The sequence below is a fragment of the Physcomitrium patens genome, chromosome 4 (genome assembly GCF_059467195.1).
Source record: "Physcomitrium patens ecotype Gransden chromosome 4, ASM5946719v1, whole genome shotgun sequence".
NCBI lineage: Eukaryota > Viridiplantae > Streptophyta > Bryopsida > Funariales > Funariaceae > Physcomitrium > Physcomitrium patens.
The window spans coordinates 3212939-3238287 of NC_143413.1; the positions used below are offsets into that span (position 1 = coordinate 3212939).

General features: G+C 26.8%; 1 protein-coding gene and 1 long non-coding RNA gene across 2 annotated transcripts in view; both read left to right on the forward strand.

The window, feature by feature from the left end:
- LOC149989348 (protein TIC 214) overlaps positions 1-8079 on the forward strand; it is a 50521-nt gene extending 42442 nt beyond the window's left edge. The window contains exons 2-3 of the mRNA XM_090249784.1: positions 4523-7855; positions 8057-8079. Coding sequence (XP_090105910.1) covers positions 4523-7855; positions 8057-8079 — 3356 coding nt within the window. The remainder of the gene's footprint in view (positions 1-4522; positions 7856-8056) is intronic.
- A 15511-nt stretch (positions 8080-23590) lies between these two features.
- On the forward strand, positions 23591-24469 carry LOC149989349 (uncharacterized). The gene is made up of 2 exons (XR_016502497.1): positions 23591-23850; positions 23964-24469. It is a non-coding gene; the product is annotated as an uncharacterized LOC149989349 (long non-coding RNA).
- The last annotated feature ends 880 nt before the right edge of the window (positions 24470-25349 follow it).

Here is a 25349-nt window from a genome sequence, read left to right on the forward strand (position 1 = left end):
TTAGAATAAAAAGCTATTAAGTAAAGTTTAATATCTATTCCCATTTGTGATAATACAACATCCAAAGCAAAGTCCAATACATTTGTTTCCATAAAGAATGCCTTAAAAAAGTTAATGTAATACAAGATTGGTGCAAAAATAAAGATAGACTTTAAAGCTTCAAATATTGCTTCTACTTCTTCATTCCATTGAAGTTTGTCTTTATAAATCAAAGATGTAAGTAGAGGTGTAATTTAAGAGAAGTCCCTTATGAAGATTCAATAGTAGTTAGCAAATTCTAAAAAATATAGGATATTTCACACCGTTTTTGGAATCTTTTAATCCATAATACTTTGAACTTTCTTAGAATCCATCATAAGTCGATCATTTAAAATAATATAACCTAAGAAATCAACTTGAGTAGTGTAGAATATACACTTTTTTTTCTTGGCATAGAGTCTTGTATCTCTTAATTTTTGTAATGCACAATAAATATGAAGTTCATATTCTTTTATATTCTTAAAATAGATCAAGATGTTGTTTACATAATAGACAATAAAATCATCCAAATACTCTAAAAAATATCATTTATAAGATATTGAAAAGCTATTGATATATTTGTAAGTCCAAAAGAAATGACATTATATTCAAAATATCTATATCTGCTTTAAAATACAATCTTTCATTCATCTCCTTTATTAATACATACCAAATTGTATGCTCTTTATAGATCTATTTTTGTATAGATCTTAGCTTAATTCAATTGATCAAGAAATCTAAATGGTAAAGGTAGTAGATACCTATTCTTGATGGTGATTGTATTGAGTCCTTGATAAATAATGCACATCTACAATGATCCATCTTTTTTCTTTACAAATAGAATTGAAACTCCTGATAGAGATTTGGAATGGTATATGAAGTTCTTAGCTAAATTCTCTTTAATATACTCCTTGAATTCAAACAACTCATTTTGTGATAAATTATAGATTGGTTCAACTGGCAATTATGCTCCTTCTTAAAGGTAAATTGAGAATTCATAGAGATAATGTTTTAAAAGTATATCTATATTTTTTTTTCAAATATATCTTGAAATTCTTAATATTGATTTGGAATTCCACTTAAACTCTTTGCACTATTAGAAATCACTGGCATAAATGACACAAGGTGATCTTTCTTTTGCAACATGCAAAAAAGCTCTTGCATCTACAAACATAAGTTTAATTGTACTAGATTTGTGATTTTCTACTTCATTTACTATTCTCTTAGTTATACTTTTAGAAAATTCAAGAATATGAAAAATTCAATCTACTTAGGAATTATATTTTTTTAAGCACAATAAATCTAAAATGATTGGATTAGAGGATATCTAATAATATGAAATACCACAAAATTACTATGACTATTAGTTATTACTTCTATAGGAAGGATTTTGTAAATAACATCTCCAAAAGACAACAAACGACCATCAATGACTTCTACATAAACATGTTTAGTTTTCTTTACTAAAGATATGTTAAGTCTTTTAGAAAATTCTTCATTTAATAAATACACTGAGGCTCTTGAATCTAACCAAGTAAATGCTTTATAATATATAGATCCTAAAATAATATTTAATATAAAATAAAGAGACGGTATCATATTACATGTTGTCTTGTTTAGGAATGCACCGGGCATCTAGTTGTGGAAGGTGAGATGTGTTTCACAAACATCCAAAAAACTCTAATAGATTTCATCCATATGAAAAGAATATAATCCAAATTCCAATTCAAAAGTGCTAAAAAAACACTCTTCTTAGAAGCTTCAATCACACATAAACCTCAATTACCTTATTACTTTCATATTTAAGTAATTTAGATTTTTCTTATAAGTTCCAATCCTAATTAGTAAGTTTTAATAAGCTATAACTTTTAATCTGGCCATCCAATTGATGTAAAATTTTGCATGCAATTTTCAATGTAAATTTTCTATATGCTTAAGAATTTTCAGTCCAATCCATTTTATAGATTGTGAGAAAACCTCCAAAAATTGCACTAATATCACTCGGCCCCCAACTTGAAAAGTGCAGCAAAAATCTCAATAGTAATTTCTCCTTCTCTAACTATTAACATTATTTCAAAATTGGTTTGCAGCTTGATCTTTAAGTCTTTCAATACCATACCAAATTTCATTTTAATCCGACTAGTAGATCTCCAAATATTATAGAAACCCTATCCAACCTTAAATTACCAACTTTCAAAACCCTCTTGTACTAAAAATTAGATATCTCTAAACCACACTATTAGATTATCACAAAATTTTGTATACACTTAGTATATCCAATAATCCAAACAATATCAAATTTTAAACTGTAGATGTTACACGAATTGCACAAACTAGCCAAAACTATTAGTCCTAATTATATTATATAAAATCCAAATCACCAATACAAACCCTGACTTTGAACAATAATTGCTTAGTCTTCAAAAATACTACAAAAATAATACTTATGCCGTTGGAAAGAGCTTTAAGCTACTTCTCAAATTCTAATCTTCGATCTTTGAATAAATCCCTAATTTACCCTAGACTATCATTTTAGTAACCATAGTTCTGATTTTGATCCTATCTCACAAACGGTCGATCCTTAGGTATCAATTTAACCTATCCTAAGGATTTTTTAGCCCAATCCTATCTTCAATTTAATTTTAGTATCAATCATATCAACCATTTACCTCTTCTACTCTGATTTTATCAATTTATGGCATTTCTAAGGCAATATAAGAGTTTCTATATCCTAGAAGGTAAAAATACTAACTAACTTTTATCTACTTGCTATTAAGATAAGAAAATAGGATAAAAAAATTTCATAAAAGTATTATTAAAATATTTTAAAATTTTGTTGAATTAATATAATAGAATAGTAATTAAAAATAATTTTTAGTCATATTGTTACTATATAATCATGTCACAATACGACAACAGTTTTGAGGAGAAAATAGGACCTTCATTAGATACTGTACAAGATTCTAGCTGCATAATTCCTATTATAGCTAGACAAATTCATTTTTTGATATATTGTCATTTTTGAAATTTTTATTCCTTATTTTGTAATTGTATCACTTCTTTAAATGATGTTGAGTAGTGTGCTTAGGTTTTCCATAATATAAGCACAAATCTTCTTGACGGTATCAGCATAGAGAGAGTTTGCCTCAAGAAAGCTCTAGCCTTCTAGCTGCCACTAAATGCTCAATCAAATCTAAGATATAAAAGTACCAAGTTCATATATATAATATTTTTCCTTTTAGAGCAATTACATCAATACATAAGCCCAAGTACCAAAATAAAAACACCCAAATGTATGATAAAGTATCTTAAAACCTTATATATCCTTATGAGAAATGTTTTCCAAACTTCAACAACTTATATCTCATGATCGGACCACCAAACAATCTAAAATTTTACATGAAGTACTAATATACTTTCAAAAACTACCACAAAAAAATTCAATTGCAAATTCGTTATGAATCTTGAGATATCACTAAAACCCTAACAATAGCTTTAAACCCTAGTTTACATACACCTACGTGCTATTTTCTTCATATCTCACAAAATAAGTATTCAAATACCATGAAACTTTGATCTATAGCTTTTTATTCTAATAACTCACACTTACAAAAATTTTGAGCCAAAAATTCATCGAAAAACTCAAGATATGGCTCCAACCATTACTATCAACAAAATGACTCACTTATTGCCTTTGAATTATATGTGATGTCTTCAATATCCTATAACTCCTTCATTCAGATTTGGAATTCATCAAAAAATATATGTAAAGTGTAGCCAAAAAAGTGTTCTCTCCAAAACTAGTTGCCGATCTTTCATTGTACTCCGTATGCATATGTTATGATTCAAAGAGTGACAATAGTTACAAATTTGACACCTTAACTTTGAACACCTATATCTCCTTCACAAAAACTCGAAATCATACAAATTCTTCATCCAAATTATACCTAGAACCTTGAACTTGCTGACCTTAGCTTCAAAAGCTCAAATGATTTCGAAAAAGAAATCTTAATCTCTAATAAGGCCCTAGGCAGCCTCCTTAAAGTCCATTAGGCATGGCCTTCGACCAATAGGAATGAAGTTTTCCATTCCTTGCCTTCATCCAACCATGCCTTGCTTTTATTCCTTCTAATAAGCCTCCTAATAGTTTAGACTTTCATCTTTAAACTCCAACCTTCTCTTAAGCTTTATACTAAATATCTAAATCCTACATAATATAAATATTATAATCAAAATAGATAAATCTTCAAATAAATTTTCTTATATCAATTCTCTTTGAATTTATTTACTAACCACTCTAATTTACATAAAGACTTAAAAGTATATTATATATCTTAATTAATTTTTACATACTATAAGCAATTGCAGTACGACAATGGCAACAACTCTTTTCTTGTTTAGTAAGAGGTTTGAAACGTACCACATCAGTTTGCATATCCTCTACTTCTAAATGTATTTTTTGAAGAGGCATAGATATTACCATTGAATTATAGTAACGTTGAAGCTCACTTATTTGACTCTTCTTATAAATTAAAAAAAAATAGAAAAATAGTATATTTAAAAGAAAATAAACTTAAAATTTGGATTTCTAATCGTTGGAGAGAATTAAGACGAAAAAATTTACCATTACCTTGGGAACCGCTAAACAAAAATGCTCGTCGCAGTTTGGTTTTACTTATTCAAGGATCAAAAAATAAAAAACTTAAAAGAAAATTACAGCAAATTCATTTTTCCGAAGAACAAGCACTTATTAATTTAACTAAACAAACTAACATTTCTGATTTAACTGAAAAATTAGAAAATAAGCATCTTTTAAATAAAAAATTTACTAAAATATCTCATTTTAATTGGGAACTTGTTTTAAATTTATCTCCTCGACAAAGAGCGGTTTATTTTAAAGAATTAGAATACGAAAAATGGCAAATATTAGTACGTTCTTGGAAAAATTTATTGTCAGTTAATTCTATTAATTCTACTCAACTAAACAAATTTATTTTGTTATTAAAAAAATTATTTACTTTTCATAAAAAATTTGCACTTCAAGAAATTTCAAAAGAATTACCACGATGGACTTCCAAATTACGAAATGATAAATTTGATGTTATAGCTATTGGAATTACTGATATTCGTCAAAGAAAAGTAAAAAATTTAGGATATCTTATAAAAGGAAAAGAAAAAAGAAGAAAAATTGTAAGACGCTTTTCACAACAATCAGATTTTCGTCGGAGATTAGTAAAAGGTTCTATGCGCTCTAGAAGACGTAAAACTTTAATATGGAAAATTTTACAACTTAAAACACATTCTCCGTTTTTTTTAAGAATAAATGAAAAACATATTCCATTTCAAATTTCATTAAATAAATTAAATTTAATTGACGTTAAACATATTTTTAAAAATCCTGTAGAAAAACAAAAAAAAATAGCGCTTTTTCCAACTAAAAATAATGTTACTTTAAAAAAGAAAACAAAAGCAGATCGTCTTGCAATAGCAAATAGGTGGGATTTTCCTTTAGCTCAATGGGGAAGAAGTTGGTTGTTACTTATTCAGTCATATTTTAGAAAATATTTAATATTACCTATATTAATAATATCTAAAAATATTATTCGTTTATTATTATTTCAAACTCCTGAATGGAGTGAAGATTGGAATGATTGGAATAAAGAAATGTACATAAAATGTACTTATGATGGTATTGAAGTTTCAGAAAAAGCATTGCCAGAACAATGGCTTAGAGATGGTCTTCAAATAAAAATTATATATCCTTTTATTTTAAAACCATGGCATAATCTTCAACTTGAAACAAATATAAAAAAAAATTTAAACGATTTAATGAATACGAATGATAATTTTTCTACAAATATTAAAAAAAAAAAAATTAAGTATAGTTATTTAACAGCTTGGGGTTTTGAAACAAATGCACCATTCGGAGATATTAAAAAAAAACCTTCGTTTTGGAAACCTATTCGTAAAGAATTAAAAAAAAAATGGAAAAAAAATATTTTATTAAATTTTAATAAAATTTATTCTAAATTTTCTTTAGTAAAAAAAAAAATTACTAATAATTCTAATAATTCTATTAATAATGAATCAAAAGATTTAGTAAAAGAAAATATTAAAATTAATAATAATTTGAAATTTAATTTAACTAATAAAAATTACAATAAAAAGTTACCAGAGCAAATTTCATCTAAATTTAGCCAAACTATTTTATCTGAAAATCAAATTAAAAATAAATATAAAATTTCAACCAATATACAAAAATTAGAAAATTTAAAATTTTTAAAAAAATCTAAAATTGAAAAAATAACTAAAAAAATTAATTTTGATAAAATAGAATTTTTTAATAAATTAAATAACGATAACAAAGTTTATTTCACTAATAAACAAAAAAAAATTGAAAATAAACAAAAACTTATAAAATATTATAAAAAAAATATTTCATTAGTAAACAAATGGTCATATTTTTTCAAATTAAATTTTAATAAAATAAATAAAAACTTTTTTCAATTTTCTATTAATATTATTCGATTTAATATTAATTTAATAAGTAAAATTCAACAAAACTTAATTTTAATCAAAAATCGAAAAATTTGGAATCCTTTAAAAGTTTCTCAAATTAATCAGAAAAAAGATAAAATTAATTATAAATATTCAAATGATTTTGGTGAAAAAATACAAAGTTTAAAAATTAATGTTAATCAAGAAAATATTTTATTAATGTCTCAAGCATATTTATTTCATAAAATTTGGCAAATAGAAAAAACAAATAATAAATATGATTTTAAATATTTACTTAAAAATTGGACATCAAATTCAGTTATTAAAAAAAAAATAAATCGAAATTTGAAAAAAATGGATCTTAAATTTTTAAAAGAACAAAATTGGAAAAATTGGTTACAAAATTTTAATAAATATAATTTATCTTCCCAAGTATGGTACAAACTAGCACCACAAAAATGGAGAAATCAGATTAATTATCAATGGAAAGGAAAAGAACAAAATAATTTAAAATTTTCAGAAAAACAAATAAAAGCTTTAACTTTATCTAAAGAAAAAACGTTTTTTTACAAATTATTTATAGATTCTTTATTAGAGCAAAATAGAAAAATAAGTAAAAGATATAAATATAACTATTTATGCTATAGTTATCTTGATTTTAAAAAACAACCAAATTTTCTAGAATCAACAAAAAATAAAAAAGAAAGTTTATTTAATAATGAAATTTTACAAATATCTAAAAATCAAGTAAATAATAATTATAAACAAGATATTTCTCTAAAATCTAATTTAATTTTATGGCTAATTCCAACACTTACAGAAAAAAAATATATAAATAAAATTGAAACAATAAATAGAAATAACATTTCGTTGCTAAAAGAAAAAAATAAAAAGAATAGTCGAAATAAAAAAACTCTTCGAGAAAGAGAACGCCATGAAACTATTCGTCAATGGAAATGGAAATCAAAAAATATAGAAAAAAGATTCAAAGAATTAGGAGATATGGCTTCTCTTATGACTTTTATGCAAGATCAAGAAAATAGTGTTTCTCTTTCTGCTAAAATGCGTGAAAACTTAGATTTATTTCGTCTTCTGTTTTGTAGAGATGTAGGCGTAAATAAATTAACAATTAATTCAGAACACCGTTTACCACGTGTACTTGATGATCAAATTTTAATGTACAAAGTAATAAGTCTTTTTTTGAAATCAAAAAACAGATTTAAAAAAAATGTAAATATAACAAACTTTAATTTATCTACATCACGTATAGAATTTTTTCAAAATAATAATCAAAACAATAACTTTAATTTAATTAATTTAGAAGATATTATGCTTTTAAGCCTTAAAACAACATTTATTTTTTCACTAATCTTATATTGCATCAATTTTTTTAAGTCATTTTTTATGGAAATAAATACATCAGATTTTGCAATGAGTGCAATGTTCTTACAAATAAGAGTAGATAATAAGCTCCAATCTATAGATTGTTATTCCAATAATTTTTTGACACTCAAGAATAATTACAAGATCATTGGCATAGAGCTTCTTGTAACCATGGATTGATTTTAAGAATGACATCATTATCTAGAAAATACTTTTAATTCAATTATTATATATACATATCACAAAAAACTCAAGTATTTTATGGCAACACATATTTTGAATTATCACCAAATCTATTGAAGCATGTCTTTATCAAAATTTGATTTTAAGATCACTTATCGATTCAAAAAAAATAAGATTTATTAGAAGCCCTTTCTAGATATTCTTATCTTATATTCTAAGAAGAAAATGAAACTTTCAAATATTAAAGAATAATTTTATAAATTTTGAGAATTTTTATCTTAAAATAATAAAATTATTATTGACTAATTCAACCTGTCTCAAGCAAGTTTAATCAAATATGTCCTCTAATTGTCTTATTTATGATATTAAAAATAATTCTTCTAAGTTTCATGATATTTTTAAGTTCAAATTTAAGAATAATTTAATCTTTTTGATGGATAATTATATATTTTAAAAGAATAGTAATAACTATGTATTCTTTAAACATGTCACAACTTTTTAGTAGCTAAATATTTTGAATACAATAAGACTTTGGATCAAATATTAAAAGATTTTTGATGGCCTAAAATATAGAAAGGAGTCAAAAACTTTATTCAATCATGAGACATTTTTTCAAGATCAAAAACTCATTCTCATTGACCTTATGGACTTTGTCAATTATTACTTATTTCAAAACAACTATGGTCTTTTGTTTCTATGAATTTTATTACAGATCTTCTAGTCTCACATTTCTATGTTTCTATATTTGTGATAATAGATCATTTTACTAAAATAATATATTTTTTACCATGTATAAAATCTATTATTAGTAAAAAATATCTAAGTTTTTTTTGACAACATCTTTTGTTATTATGGAATATTTAAAGATATTATATCAAATAGGAAGTTTTAATTCATATCAAGATTTTAGAAAATTTATTTTAAAATTCTAAAATTTGATATAAATATATTTTTGGCTTTTTATTTTGGAATCAATAAACAAAAAAAGAAAATAAATTAATTTTTAGAAGAATATTTGAGATATATTATCAACTACCAATAAGGATATTGCATAATTTTTTTACTAATAATATAATTTGCTTATAATAACATGATATATTTTTCTACACAACAAATTTTTTTTTGCTAATTATGATTATCATCTATAATTTAATGCTTTTTAATTTTTAAAAGTTAATAATCTTATACCAAAAGATTTGACAAATTATTTATTTGATCTACATACAATAATAGAGACACAATCAAAAGAAGCTCAAAAATGACAAAAGACCAATGCGGATGTCTTCTGTAAGGAATAACCTCAATTCCATGTTAGCAACAAAATATGGTTATTTTGTCATAATATTAAGATTAGTTGTCTTTGTGACAAATTGGATTATCTTAAGCTTTGTCCATTTTCTATTTGTAAAGCAATCAATTCAATTGCTTATTAATTACATCCATCAAAGTCTATGAAAGTCCATTTTATATTCCATGTGTCTCTTTTTGAACTATATAAGATAGTGAATATCTTAATAAAAAGCCAAATATCACTTCTTCTTGTACAAGTGCATAATAATCAAGAGTTCAAAGTGGAAGAAGTTTTAGATTCAAGAGGGCATGAAAATAGGTTGGAATATCTTGTTTATTAGCATAGTGTTGTATTTTGTGAAGTTTTCCTATGAATATACTAAACACTTGGTTGTGGAAGATGAAATAGAACTTATAACAAGAAGATCCTGATAACTCTAATAAAATCCTAAATAAATTCTAATTAAATTATAACAATGCTAATCAATCTTTAATTAAGCTCTAAAATAGACTTAAAGAACTTACAAAAGAAACATAAAAAAATCATAAATAAACTTTAAATAAATATATATAATAAAAACATTCTAAAATAATATTAAAAAAATCTTTAAAATAACAAAAATAGAATATTTAATAGAATCTTAATATAATTTTCAAAAAATCTTTAATGATTCTTAACCAAATTCTAATGAAATTCTAAATCAATCTTAACGAAATCTGAAACAAATTCTAATAAAAATTCTACATAATTCTTATTCCACTACTACAATTATTTTGAAACCTCAATAAATATTAATTAAATTATTGATATTAATTAAATTTCGTTTAAATTTTAATCCATGAATAATTAATAATCAAACAAAATTTAAAAAGAATCTAATTTAAAAATTGAAAGAAAATCTTTCAAAACCTCTCAAATATTGATTACTATCTTTCTTCAACTTGAATGTTGATCTTTCAACAAAGATTTTTCTTTGTTGAACCATTCAATTGCTCCAAAATTTGGCTAGTGAATAGATATTTAAGTCTAAATTGCTCTAAAATTTGATAGGAGATTTGATAATTAAGTCTAAATTGCTTTCAAAAACTTAATCAAACTAGTAGACTTTTATTTCAATTAAATCCTAAACCATAGTAGTTGAATTTCTTCTTGAAGATTAATAGAATAGTTATAGCATCAATGCTATAGAAGAATATATGCATTTTTTTTTTCAAAAATATCTTGATAATCTAAATATTGACTTGAAACTTTATTTGAAGTCTTCACTTTATTGAAATTAGATGTGGCATATATAATAGAGGATGAACCTTGTTTTAAAGCATGCATAAAAGCTCTTGCAGATACCAATAAGATTTTTACTTGATTAGCATAACCTTAAACTAAATTATGAGAAAAAACAAGATTACAAGAAATCTAGTCTATTTTAGGGTTATACTTCTTTAGCCATCATAATCCTAAAATAATTGGATTAGATAGAAATCTAATGATATTCAATATTATCAAGCTATTATGATCTTTAGTTGCTTCATCTAAAAGAATTATTTCATGTATAACATCTCAAAAGACAATAAATAATCATCTATGTATAGGTTTATTTTTCTTGATTAAAGATATTTCTTTTTTTTCAACAAAAGCTTTGTCTAGAAAATAAATTGAGGCTCTTGAATTTAAGAAGGCAAAGACTTTTTGATTTTTTTATCTTAAATAAATTTCTATTGTAAAATAAGGTAAAGGATCTAAAGAGAGAATAGTACCTTTACTAGGTATTATGTAAGATCTTAATTGCTCGAGCCATATTATAGTTAGAAAATTTTATTTTTTGATACATTGTCTTTTTTAATAATTATACTCTTCATATCATAGTTGTGTTACTTCTTTGGATAATATTTAGCAATGTACTTAGATTTTCTATAATATAAGTATAAACCATCTTAAAGATGTTGAATAATTTTTTATTTAATAAGAAGTTTGAAATATATTGTGTCAATTTGCATAAGTTTCAATCTTAATAAATAAGCTTTTGTGAACTAAGAGACTGTCACCATGGCTTGATTTGTATGTCTCTCACCAAATCTTTATTCTTACCATCTTTCAAAGAATCAATTATTGCATATAGTCGCTTTAGCAAAAAATTGTTCAAATGAGTGTATTCTTGTCATCAATAATAAAAAAATCTTTGACGTTATCTTTTAATGTATATCAAAATTAATTAATAAGAACTTTGTCATTCCAATCTACATTGCAAGTGAGATTTTAGAATTTTTTACCATATAAAATAGCTCAACATGATCTTTGTTATAAGAATATAAGTTTGATTTCTACTATCCTTTTTTAATTACTTTTTTCAAAAGTAATTATATATACTTTTAAGAATGAATTCAAATCATAGAAAAGATGTAAATTTTTTTTATTAAATGTACAAACTAAGAGAGAGCACTTCCAAAAAAAAGTGCACTTATGAATTTAACTTAGTAAATCCATCTAAGTATTGAAAAGGATGCAACCTTAAACATAACTTTACTTATTATAAAAATCTTAAAAATTTTGATCTTGTTCAATTAAACTTCTTCAACATACATATCTTTGCTTTCTTCATATTTGTGGAAATAAAACTTCTTATATTTCATTGTAATTTTGATCTATTTACTTCTTTTAGTTGTAAAAACTTTAAACTTTAGTATTGATATTTTCTATAGGTATTAAAATACTTCTTCTATGATTGATATTAAAAATAACTTAAATTTCCACAGTCAAAGTATTGACAAGTTGTCAAAGACTTGAATCTTGAAGAAAGAAAATCCTCAATACATTCTTTTGTCACTAAAAGGAAATAAAAAATCATTCAAAAATGATATATTATTGAACTATAATGGCTATTGCTAAAAAATAAGAAGACTAAAAAATCTTGAAACGAGACTAAAGACTAGAAAGGTATTGATAAGAGTGAAGAGGGCTTCAATTTTGCCTCTATATATATATATATATATATATATATACATATATATACTTAATTAGGAACTACATGGTAATATCTTATATGACCTCCAAAACTTGTTGACTTTGCAAGACACATATCTTAACTTATATGGCAAATGTTTTATATGTACACCACATAGTTAGCTTGTTCGACAAGCTATCAACATGTGGTTAATTTTTTGACCAAGTATCTAATCTACTAATAAACTACAAATACATATAAAGTCAAAGTAGCATCTATAAAGCTTTTAAGATACTTTTTTGAAACATATTCTGAAATTAACCTACTTTAATTTACTTTTATCTATTCATATAGGTATTTACTAAAATATCTATGTATATTTGTGACATTGTCCCTCTTTCTAAAAAAAATTCTTCAAAAAATAATCTTCATATGTTGAAGAAATCTAAGATGCAGTGAATTGTATTTACTACATACTCTGATATTTGTTCTTTTTAAAGATGGTTGATAGGTCTTCTCAACTATTGACAATATTTCATATCATTACAAGAAGACCACTTTATTATTTGATCATTGTTGAGGCCTTCATAGCTTTCTTCAAATAAAAAATTTGGAACACCATCAATAGTTGTTCCTACCTCTAATAAAATCACCAAACATTGAGAGTCTCTTCCAAGGTCATGATATCAAACATATTGTATCTTGCCATCTATTTGAGAAAAGAAATATTGTTCTTGATAAAAGAGATCTTCATCTTGATTTCATCATCTTGAACGTTGTGACAATCACAATGTCATGTCTAGTACGTCTGTTGTCAAAGTAGAGAGAGTTTGCCTCAAAAAAGCACTTAGTTCATAGCTACCACTAATTGCTCAATCAAGTCTTGAAAAAAGAAAGACCAAGTATATATATATATATAATACTTTTAGGAGAAATTATACCAAATATATAAGTCTTAAGTTCCCAAAAACACCCAAAATATGATAAAAAATTCTAAATCCTTATATATCCTTATAAGATATTACTTCCAAACTTCAATAACTCATATCTTTCAATCGGATTATTTAAACATACTCAAATTTTACATGAGGTACTAATGTACTTCTAACAACTATAATAATAAATTTCAATTATAAATTCATTGAAAATCTTAAGATATCACCAAAATCCTAGTTTTTATATACCTACATGTAATTTTCTTTATATCTGACAAATTAAGCATTTAAATGCCACAAAATTTTTATATATAGCTTTTTAACACAATAATCTATCTTTTTTAAAAGGTTTGAGCTAAAAATTCATTTAGAAACTCAAGATATGGCTCTAACCATTACTATGAACAAAATCACTTATTTACTGCCTTTGATTTGAATGTTTTGACTTCAACTCTCTATAACTTCTTCATCTGAACTCCAAATTCATGAAATAGTATATAAAAAATATAGTCAAAAAAGTTTTTTCTCCCATCCCAAATGCCGATTCTTTGTTGCTCTTTGTAAACATATGTTATGCCCCAAAGAGTAACAGTAGGTATGAAATTGATACCTTAATTTTGAACACCAATAATTCCTTCATAAAAACTTTAAATCACACAAAATTTGCATCCAATCCTAATCCAAAAACCTAAATTTGATAATCCTAGCCTCCAAAGATCAAACGACTTCCAAAGAAAAACCCTAATCTTTAGTAAGGCCTTAGGAAGCCTCTTTGAAGCCCATTGGGCATGGCTTTCAACTAATAGGAATAAAGATCTCCATTCCTTGCCTTCATCTAACTATGTCTTATTTTCATCCCTCTCAATAAGCTTCCTATTAGTTAAAATTTTTATCTTTAGACTCTAATCTTCATACTAATATTTAAGTCATATAATTTTTTTAAATATTATAATCAAAATACATAAAACTCAAAATAAAGTTTTTTATATTCAATTTATTTAAGTTAATCTATTAGCCATTCTAAAATATACTAAGACTTATGAATATATTATATATTATAATTAATTTTTATATATTATAAGTAGTTACAATATGACATTCTTAATAAAATCTCTTAAGTTGAATCTACTGGTTGTTGGTTTTCTATCTCTTTAGAGTCACAAATATATAGAAGCTACAAAGAAGGATAGAAGATAGAGTGTTATCTACCTTTGATCTTATTTCTTTTATAGCAAAGATTTGTTATTTTTTATCTTAATTTTGATAGATGTTGTCAAAGAAAAAATTTAAATTTATTTGCTGTATTTATAAGATTTTTTATTAGATGCTATTTACGTTCACTTTTATCATATCCACACCAATGAATAAGATATTTCAATTTATTTTAGCGCTACCTTAAATCTGAGATTTTTTCCACCTTAAACTCTTGATTATTATTTACTTCTATATGAAGAGGTGGCATTTGTCTTCTTCTTGAAATATTCACTCTCTTATATGGCTCAAAAAAAAGACACATTGTCATATTGTGGTTCGGCTACCATATGAAAATAATATAATTATGTATTTAATGTACAATTAATTTAGCAACATGGTGAGAGCTATGTTACTGGATATTAGTTGGTTGTAAAGTGTGGTTAAATTACAACTTTAAAAGGAGGTTTTTTAAAAGGATTACTATTAAAATTTGTATAACTTTATTTTCTTTTGATAGTGGCTTTTGAGATTGATTTTGTTGATAGTAACTTTAAATATTTAGAATCACCTTTAGTAAACATTGGTGATCCTTGAAGTCTTATTTTGGTTCTTTAATTTGGTGTTTAGGACATATATTGAGTAAATCTTGTAAAGAAAAGAGATGAAGAGGGATTTTGGTAGCAAAAAGAGAGTTTAGGGTATTCATATAGATGAATGGAGATGGATGATGAAAATCTCTATTCCTATTGGTCAAAAATCATGACCAATGGGCTTTAAGGAGACTGCCCTAGGCCATATTAGAGATTAGGATTAGTTTTTTGGAGGCATTTGAGCTTTGGAGGCTCAGATCAGCAAGTTTAGGTTTTTGGCTATGGTTTTGGTGAAACTTTTGAGTCATTTGGAGTTTATATGAAAGAGATATGGGTGCTCAAAGTTAGGGTGTTGATTTTGTACCTACTGTCACTCTTTTGGATATAACCTACTCGTATAGAAAGCAACAAAGAATCGGCAACAAGGATTGAAGAGAGCACTCTTTCAACTATACTTTTGGCATACTATTTGATGGATTTTAAGTTTGAATGAAGGAGATATTGGAGGTTGAAGTTAGCACTTATAAATCTAAGGGTAGTAAGTGATCCAAATTGCTAGTGGTTGTGTTTTGAGCTTTATCTTGTGTAATTTGATAAGATTTTGGATAAAAATTTCTAAAAATGTGTATTTTTATGTAATCAAACTTTATACATAAGTTTTGTAGCATTTGGATTTTTTATTTGTGAGATATAAAGAAATTAGTACTTAGATGCTTGTGAATTAGGATTTTAAAGCACATGCTAGGATTTTAAGATGCCAGATGATTTGTAGCAAATTTATGGTTGAATTTTTGTAAGATAAAGCTTAAGGATAAATCTTGTAATATCTATGAATTTGAAAAAAATTGAACGGTTAGATCAAGAGATATGAATTTCTAAAATTTGAGAAGAAGAAATCTTTTGTAGGAATATTATATTTTGAAGGGTTTTTATTATAACTTGAGCATTTTATACAAAATAAAGGAGGATTTTGGGAGCCAAGACTTTATATATATGTTGAAGATAGATATATAAAGCTATAGTTGAATTTTTGTATAAAGATAAGTTTTTGGGAGGAGATTGTAGATTTCTTTTGAAGTTATTGAAAATCTAATCTATCAGCAAATGGTTAGCTATGATTTGGTATAACCAAGAATGTTAGAATTTTTTTAGATATTTTAGAAAGCCTTACGTTTAAACCTTCTTAAATATAAAAGGATTTATTAATATAATATCTTTTTGATATTGTAGTATTTATTTGTTTTCTACTTTTAAGATTAAATAATTTATTGGAATTTGGTCAATAAGTTAAAATTAAACTTTCTAAAACTAGGTACCTAGTATATTCCTAGATAGTAAACCATGTAATATGACAATGTGAAATATGGAGTGAATCTTTATAGACTCTGATAGATATAATTAATAAGTGACATGGTTGATTTGTCCACTAATAAGAAAAGGTCTAAGCCTACAATAGTCAAACTTGTCATAAAGACGAGTAGTCTTGATATTGTTACAAATTAATCATAGCTTATTATCCATGTTGAATTGAAGTTGTTTCTTGAAATTAGCATTTGTATTAATTTATTTGTCATTCTTGAGTTTCTTTTATTTGTGCCTTTATTATTGCATATAACTCTGATAAATCTTCTATCAAAAGATTATCAACTTTTAAAAAGTCAAAAGTATCAAGTTATGGATGATAACCATAGTTGAAAAAAAAAAAGGTATTTATTGAATAGAAGAATGTATTGAATTATTATATGCAAAAACTGCTAATGGTAAAAGATTTATTCAATCATCTTGATAATGGTTGATGGTATACCTCAAATACTGTTCTAAAACTTAATTCATTCATATTATTTGTCCATCAATTTGAAGATGAAAAGCCAAAGAGAGATTTATATCTATCTTTAAAATCTTGAAAAGGATTCTTCAAAATCTTCATATAAATTAAATTCCTCTATTCAATATAATATCTTTAGGTAATCCGTGATAGCAATAGATATTCATAAGAAAAAGCTTAGCTATTTTTTCACTTATGATAGATTTTGTATATAATAAAAAAATTTGCCATCTTAGTAAAATGATCTACTAGCAGAAATATAAAAGTATATGAACATGAGATTGAAAGATCCATGATAAAATCTATAGAAACGAAAGACCATGGTTGCTTTGGAATAAGTAAAGGCTAAAGAAGTCTATAAGTTCAATGGCGAGGATTTTTGGAACTTAAACAAATAACACATGATTGTACAAAGTCTTCAACTACCTTCTTTATTTGAGGCCACCAAAAATCTTTCAATATCAACTTCAAAGTCTTCAACTACCTTGTTCATTTGAGGCCACTAAAAATCTTTCAATATCAACCTCAAAGTCTATGACTACCTTCCTCATTTGACGTCACGAAAAATCTCTTAATATTAACTTCAAAGTCTTATTGTATCCAAAATATTTGGCTATTAAAATGTCATGTCGAATTTGAAGAATATGTAATCCTACCCTATCTTTTAGAATGTATAATCATCCCTTGAAATAAAATAAGTTATTTTTGAACTCAAATTTCGAAGTATTATCATAGACATATGCATGTAAGCTAATAATTACATGTATAAATAGGTAGAAGTAAGTAAAAGTAGATAAAAGTAAATTAATTCTATAGTATTTAGTATAGAAGCTTCCTAAAAGCTTCATAGACGCTGCTTTGACTTTATAGGTATCTTTAATTGAATTTTTGGGATTAGAAACATGGTCAACAAGTTGGCCATGTGCCACACATGTTATTAGCTTGAAGACCAAGCTAACTATGTGGCCCACATGTACAAAAACTTACCTTGTAACTTAACACATGTGTCCTACAAAGTCAACACATATTGGAGGTCGTATAGAATGTTGCCACATAGCTCTTACTTAGATAGTATATATAGAGACAAGAGTGAAGCCTTCTTCACTCTTGTCAACTCCTTTCTTGCTTCCAATCTAGTTTCAAGGGTGTCTAGTTTTCTTGGCTTTTGGCAATAGCCATTCCAGTTTCTTTCTTAATATATATATATCAAGTTATTTCTATTTTGTCATCCTTCTATGAAAGAAGTCTCACTTGTTTATTTGTCTTTTTCACGTTCTTGTCTTTAACAAGTATCATGAAACTTAGAAGAATTATTCTCCATATCATGGACAAAAGGATTAGAGGATATACTTGATTGAATTTACTTGACAAATATTGAATCAATAGACAATGTTGATTTTCTTGATCAAAGTTAAAAATATTTCAACTTTAAGAGAATCATTCTTTGTTGATCAAAAGATACATTTTCTTCTTTTGGTACAAGATAAGAATGTCTAGAAAGGACATTCAATAAATCTTACTATTTTTGAGGTCAATAAATAACTTTGAAATCAAATTTAGATAAAAGAATGCTTTGTAAGCTTGGCAATGATTTAAAGCATGTGCCAACATGAAATATTTGACATTCTTAAGTTTTATATATATGATGATTGGACTCAAGGTGCCTTCTATATAATGATATCATTATTGAAATGAATCCATGATTGCAAGGAACTCTTTATTGTGGATCTCATAATTAAACTTGACTGCTAAAAATTATCTAGAATAGAAAGCTACTCGATAGAATTTATTATTTTCTTCTATTTATAATAATATTGTATCTAACACAAAGTCTAATGTATCTATTTCCATAAAAATGCTTTAGAGAAGTACATCTATATCTAAGGAAATAATCTCATACAAAATATCTCTAGAAGATAACAAATGACTATCTATGATTTCTACATGTACAAATTTAGTTTATTTGGCCAACGATATCTCTTATTTTTTGACAAAATATTTATCTATAAAATAGATTGAGGCTTATAAATCTAATAAAATTAAGACTTTGTGATTTTTTGGTCCTAAATAAACTTCTATTATAAAACAAGGTGAAAGATCTAAGGGAAGAACAGGACTTTTATTAAGAATTATGTAAGATTCTAACCGCATAGTTCCTATTGTAATTGAAAAAAATTATTTTTTGACACCTTGTCTTCTTTGGCAACCATGCTTTTCATTTTGTGATTACATTATTTTCTTAAACAATGTTGAATAGTGTGTTTAGTTTCTCTATAATATAAGCATAAGCTCTCTTGACATTGTTGAGTTTTTTCTTGCTTTGTAAGGAGTTTAAAATATACAGTATCAATTTGTATTGACTTTTGTCTTGATGAATGAGTTTCTAAAAACTTGGGAGTTTTTGTCATTATTTCATTTTTTCTTCTCTAGCCAAATCTTTATTCTTGATGTCTTTCAAATAATTGATTACTAGATGCAATAGTTTGAGTGATAAATTATTTCAAAGATTTTTCCTTTAGCATTGCCAATAACAAATCTTTAACATTATCTTTCAATCCATATCAAAATTGATTGATAAGTTCTTTATTATTTTAGTCCACGTTACAAGCTAGATTTTAAAATTCAAGAGCATATATTGAAACAAGACTAGACTATCTCAAAAATCTAAGATCTTTCTATTCTATAGCAATATAAAATCTCGTCACAAAATAGGACAAAATACACGAGAACAGAAGTGAATAGAACTACTTAGAAAAAGACATGAAAGACAATTAAGTAGACGAAAATAGAACAGAATAAAATTGAACAAAAAGATGCAAAATTCAACTTTACTAAGAAAAAGGATCTAAAGCCATACTTGACTAGATGTCTAAAAAGGCCCTAATCAATTCTATTTATATCTTATCCTACCACCTTAGAATTTCTAGATAGTTCCTAAGTAGTAGGTCTTACATAAATAACTGCCTTAAATTCTTCTACAATATTCAATGGAAGGTCCTATCTGATCCATTAATTTAATTCTAATTTTAAAAACTTCCATGGTTCTAACTATCTATATAATTATTTTTTTTATACCTTGTTACATATATGGTAGCTAACCGTGATCCTTGTCATAAAAATAAGAGCTTGGTCTCTACTACTATTTTTTGATCATTTTTTTTAAATGTCACCATAAACACTTCTAGGAATGGATTCAAATCATAAAAGAGTCATGAATCCTTTTCCATTAAAGGTGCAAATCAAAAAAGAGCACTTCCTGATAGAAATGCGCTCATGAATCCAACTTAAGTGAATCCATTCAAATATTGGAAGGGATGTAATCTTAGATAGAGCTTAACTTGTTGCAAAAATCCTTGAAATTTTGATCTTGTTCTATCAAACTTCTCAAGCATATTAATCTTTTTCTTTATCATACTTCTAGAAGCAAAATTCACTAGATTTGGTAGCAAGGTTGATCTATTTACTTCCTAGAACTATACAACTTCTTGTCATAGAATCTAAACTTCTTCCATAGGACTAGACATAGTACCTCCATGATTCATATTGAAAATACATGAAATTTTTACTCTTAGAGTATTAGCAAAGCTCTTGAAGATCTGTAATAGTTGCAAATCTATTCTCACTTTTGCCATAATCTTTTCTTCCATAGACAACTCAATTTAATTCAAAAAGTTAAATTAGAGGAGGATAATCCACAATCTTTAATACAAAATAAAAATTTCCATAAAGAGAGAGAATCTACTCTCTTTTAGGAAAATATTAGTATTAGAAAATAATTTGTTTTTAAAGGTGGATACTTTGCAACCTTCAAAATACATTAATAGAAGTGGGATAATCCACTCACTTCAAAAATAAGATAAAAACAGTAAGTTAGTATTCTTATAAAATTGTCAAGGACATAAATCTCAAAGAAAAAAATCTTCAATATACTCTTATAATATTAAAAAGAACTAAAAAGTCACTCAAAGATGATATATTATTGAACTATAATAGCTATTGCCAAAAACAAGAAGACTAGAAAGTCTTAAAACAAGACTAAGGACTAGAAAAGCATTAACAAGAGTTAAGAAGGCTTCACTCTTGCCTCCATATATACTTTTAACTAGGAACTACATGGCAATTTCATATAGGACTTCCAAAATGTGTTTACTTTGTAAGACATGTATCTTAACTTGCAAGGCAAGTTTTTTATATGCGCGCCACATAATTAGCTTGTTTCGTAAGCTATCAACTCATGAATAACTTGTTGACAAAGTTTTTAACCTATTAATCAATTACAAACACATATAGAGTCAAAGTAACATCTATGAAGCTTCTAAGAAGCTTTTCTTGAAGGTATTATGAAATTAATCTACTTTTATCTATTTTTATCTTCTCATATAAGTATTTACTAGAGTATCTATATATATCTATGATACAAGCTCATAAAGATCTATATTAGTTGTAAATCTATTTTTATTTTTACTAAAAATAGCATCCATAATTTTTTCTTTCATAGACATTTCAAATAAATTCATAAGTCAAATTAGACAAGGACAATTTGTAATTTTTTATACAAAATGAAAAATTTCTACAAAGAAGAGTAGTCCACTTTCTTTAAAGAAATCAATCAATGTTTAAAAAACTCAAATTTAATTTAAAGATGGATAATCTGCAATCTTCATAACACAACAATACAAGTGGGATAATTCCTTCACTTTTTTAAAAAATCAAGAACAATAAGTTAATACTCTTATTAAACTATCAAGGACATAAATTTCAAAAAACTAAAAGATCAATAAATGCTTGTGTCATTCAAACAAACTTAAAAATCACTCAATGATGGTATAAAATTGGACTAAAATAACTATTGACAAAGACAAGAAGAGTTAAAAGTCTTGAAATAAGACTAAAGACTAGAAAGGCATTGGTAAGAGTGAAGAATGCTTTACTCTTGCTTCTATATATACTATCTAATTAAAAGGTATGCGGCAATGTTCTATAAGACTTCTAATACATGTCTAATTTGCAAGACACATGTCTTAACTTGCAAGGCAAGTTTCTTATATGCACACCACATCTTTAGTTTGTACCACAAGCTATCCACACATGTGACAGATGACTAATTTGTTGGTTAAATATTTAAACTATCAATCAATTATAAAGTCAAATACATGTCTATGAAGCTTTTAAGAAGCTTTGCCTTAAGACAATATCAAATCTACCTACATTTATTTTCCATCTAATACTTCTTATCCAAGTAAATATATATGTCTATGACAAACATGTGTTGGAGGTCATATAGAACGTTGTCACATAGTTCTTAGTTAGATAGTATATTTGGAGGCAAGAATGAAGCCTTCTTCATTCTTGTCAATGCCTTTTTAGTCTTTCATCTTATTTCAAGGCTTTCTAATCTTCTTGTTTTTTGGCAATAGCCATTCTTATTTCAATACTATATTAATGTTGAGTGAATATCTACTTGTTTCAAGTGGCACAAGAGTGTATTGAGTTTTTTTTTTTTTTTTTTTTTTTTTTTTCTTTGATATTTTAATCCTTTATACATTTAAAAAAAATAAAAAAATAAAAAAATAAATTTAATAAAAGGATTTTTTGAATAAATAATATGTATATTAATTGCTTATATATCAACAACCATTGAAATTGTAATATAAAATATGAATTAGGAAAGACTTGACAATAAATTCATAGGAATGATTTACAATGGTCTTATTTAAGTAAATATGTTTTTATGTGATTACTTTTTAAGATTATTATTTTAATTAGAGTTTAAATGTACATTTTAAAAATATCCAAAATATGTTGGTACCTTTTAATGTTGGTTTTTGAGATTGATTAAAATAAGTGACAATTTTTTTATATAAATACACATGTCTAAAAATAATAAAATTCTTAGATTTACAAAGACTTCTATAAAATTTGTCTTGATACTTTTATTTGTGTGTAAAAATTTGACCATGGACATAAGTTTATTAAATTGAAATAGCTCTAAAGTTGAATTGAATGCAGTTTCATAGTTACATGTCTTTATGTATTTTAAAATATTATAAAGCAATTAGTCAAAAATATATCTGCATAACTCATTTTCAACTATATAATCAATCAAGATTTTGCAATGGTTTTAAAAGTTAAATTAAAATTTCAATCACTTAAAAACACAAAATCAGGTACTTGAAACATACAAAACTATTTGTATATGTGAATTATATATATATATATATATATATATATATTTGTGTGTGTATTTTTAGTTATTTTCACACCTACAGACGTGTGCATGCATATATACAGCAGGATTTTATAAATAATCATTGAAGTAATATAGACCTGAGCTTCAGTGCAAATCTAAAAAGACTTTTACAAGTAGTTGGATACATATACTTTAAAATCATGTTGAGTGATTGCAATTGTATAATATCAACTGATTTTACCATTTTGTTCAATTATCTAAAACCTGTGTGAATTCCATTCAAATTGGATCTCATTAATATTTTGAAACAAATAAACATGGTAACAAAAGATTCACAAGTGTACATACATCACCAATTTTAGGGTTTCCACATGGGAAGAATTCAAAGCCCCCAATGGATTCCAGACAAGACTCGAAGTCTCCCGGCCCTTGGACTTGGATTCAGAATGATTGCCCACGTTGCTGACGCATTTCACAGCCTTACTTACTTCTTCTACTGCTTCATAGACCCCTCAGATCACTCATTTTGTAGGATTCCTTGGAGTGGAGGTTGTTCATCTTCTGGTTTGTGATCTAGTTTTGTGAAAGTCCCAGTAGGATTTAGTAACTGGGTAGGTGTGGGTCGTTAAATATGGACTTAGGATTTTATCTTGCGGCCGAAGATGGTTACCTCTACGGGCGTTAGTTGTGGATGGTGCTGGGACCTTGTTTGACAGGGAGAACCTCCTCAGTACGCCTTCTGCATTTCTGTGGCGCTACTATGTAAACAGAGGCCTTCCCGAGGGTTATAACTGAATTATTTCGTGTAGGTACTATCATAGTTTGGTTGGGTAATGGAGTTTCCGTAATTTTTTTGTCATTTTCTTCCTACCTCTGCGATGCCCCGTTCCTGTCGACTGAGGTATTTGTATTTGGCAGGGCTTCGGAAGCAAGGCTAGATGAAGATGGAACACATAAAGCTGTTCTGGACTTCTTTGTCGAACAAACATGCACTACCAACTGACAGTCTTCTCTGCATCCTCACTTACGCTCTCTGAGTTTTGATAAAGATGACGGGAGTAGTATCCTTGGCTGGGTTCTACTCTAGCACTACGGAGCGACCTCGGTATCCAGGTGATGCGCTTGTGGCCGTAGAATCCTATGCAAACGTCAAAGATTGCCGAGCACATGTGGCGAATCCCTTGCACAGTCGTGTGCTGCGGATACGCCCATGAACTCGAGGTCGCATATTCCATTGCCCTAGGAAGTAACGTCGTTGCAATTACCCTCTGGGACACACCATGCCACCTACAGATTATACACAGATAATATAACATGAACGAGAGCAGAGAAGTCGATAATTAAACCATATTAGATACCATTTACCCGATCGTGGACACTTTCGGGTGTTGACGATCTGTTAAGTATAATGACCTCGACTCAGATTGTTTGTATTCTGTACATGAAGTTCAAGTCATTGATTTCCCCAAGAACTGATCTCTCGTCAGTTACAGGTAGATTACAGGCATCATTTCTAGGTGGTGAGCCACTGATTGTTTGATGGCAGCAGGTTCAATCCATGGTGCGATATCATACATCAGTGACTTGATTTTTGGATGCGTGGACTTACAGAGATATCTGTGCCAACTTCGTGAATGAGAGATTTCCTATCGCTGAGTCATGTTACGCCCTCAATAATCCAGATTTGATGGCGATTGAAATTCCTTACGAACGCATCTACCGTTGTCCATAGAACCGTTTCGCACTATTTTTAAGATTCTATTGTAACACATGATTCCACTGTTGATTAGAAAGAGTCGTCTACATTGACCACGCACCTTAGAGTATTTTTATACTGCCACTCATTGAGGCACAATAAACATGTCAAGCGGAGTAAGTGAACCGTCCGGAAGGAACTTGATCAAGCCTTCTAATCATCTCAAATGAACAATCTCAAACTGTGGATATGCACTTCCGAGAGAAATATTAGATATATATACATACATGGGGAAGGATCTGTCCAAATTGTTCAGGATCCCGCAACTACTGTTGAAGTACCTTGATACTTTCGATCAATGTTCATGTGAAAAGTATGGTGGAAAACGGTTCGGTATTAGCTACACCTACAAGTGTGGAATTTGATGTAGTGGGGGTGCGGGCACACTTAAGTAAAAACGATTTTATCACATCAATTCTATTTCTGTAAACCTACAAATCTTCTAACATTCAATCAGAGTGACCTGTCCCTTCGCTCGAAATCTGTTATAACCCTTTTAAATTGCATAAAATCGAAGCAGTACTATACTCTCTCTGATTCCATATTTC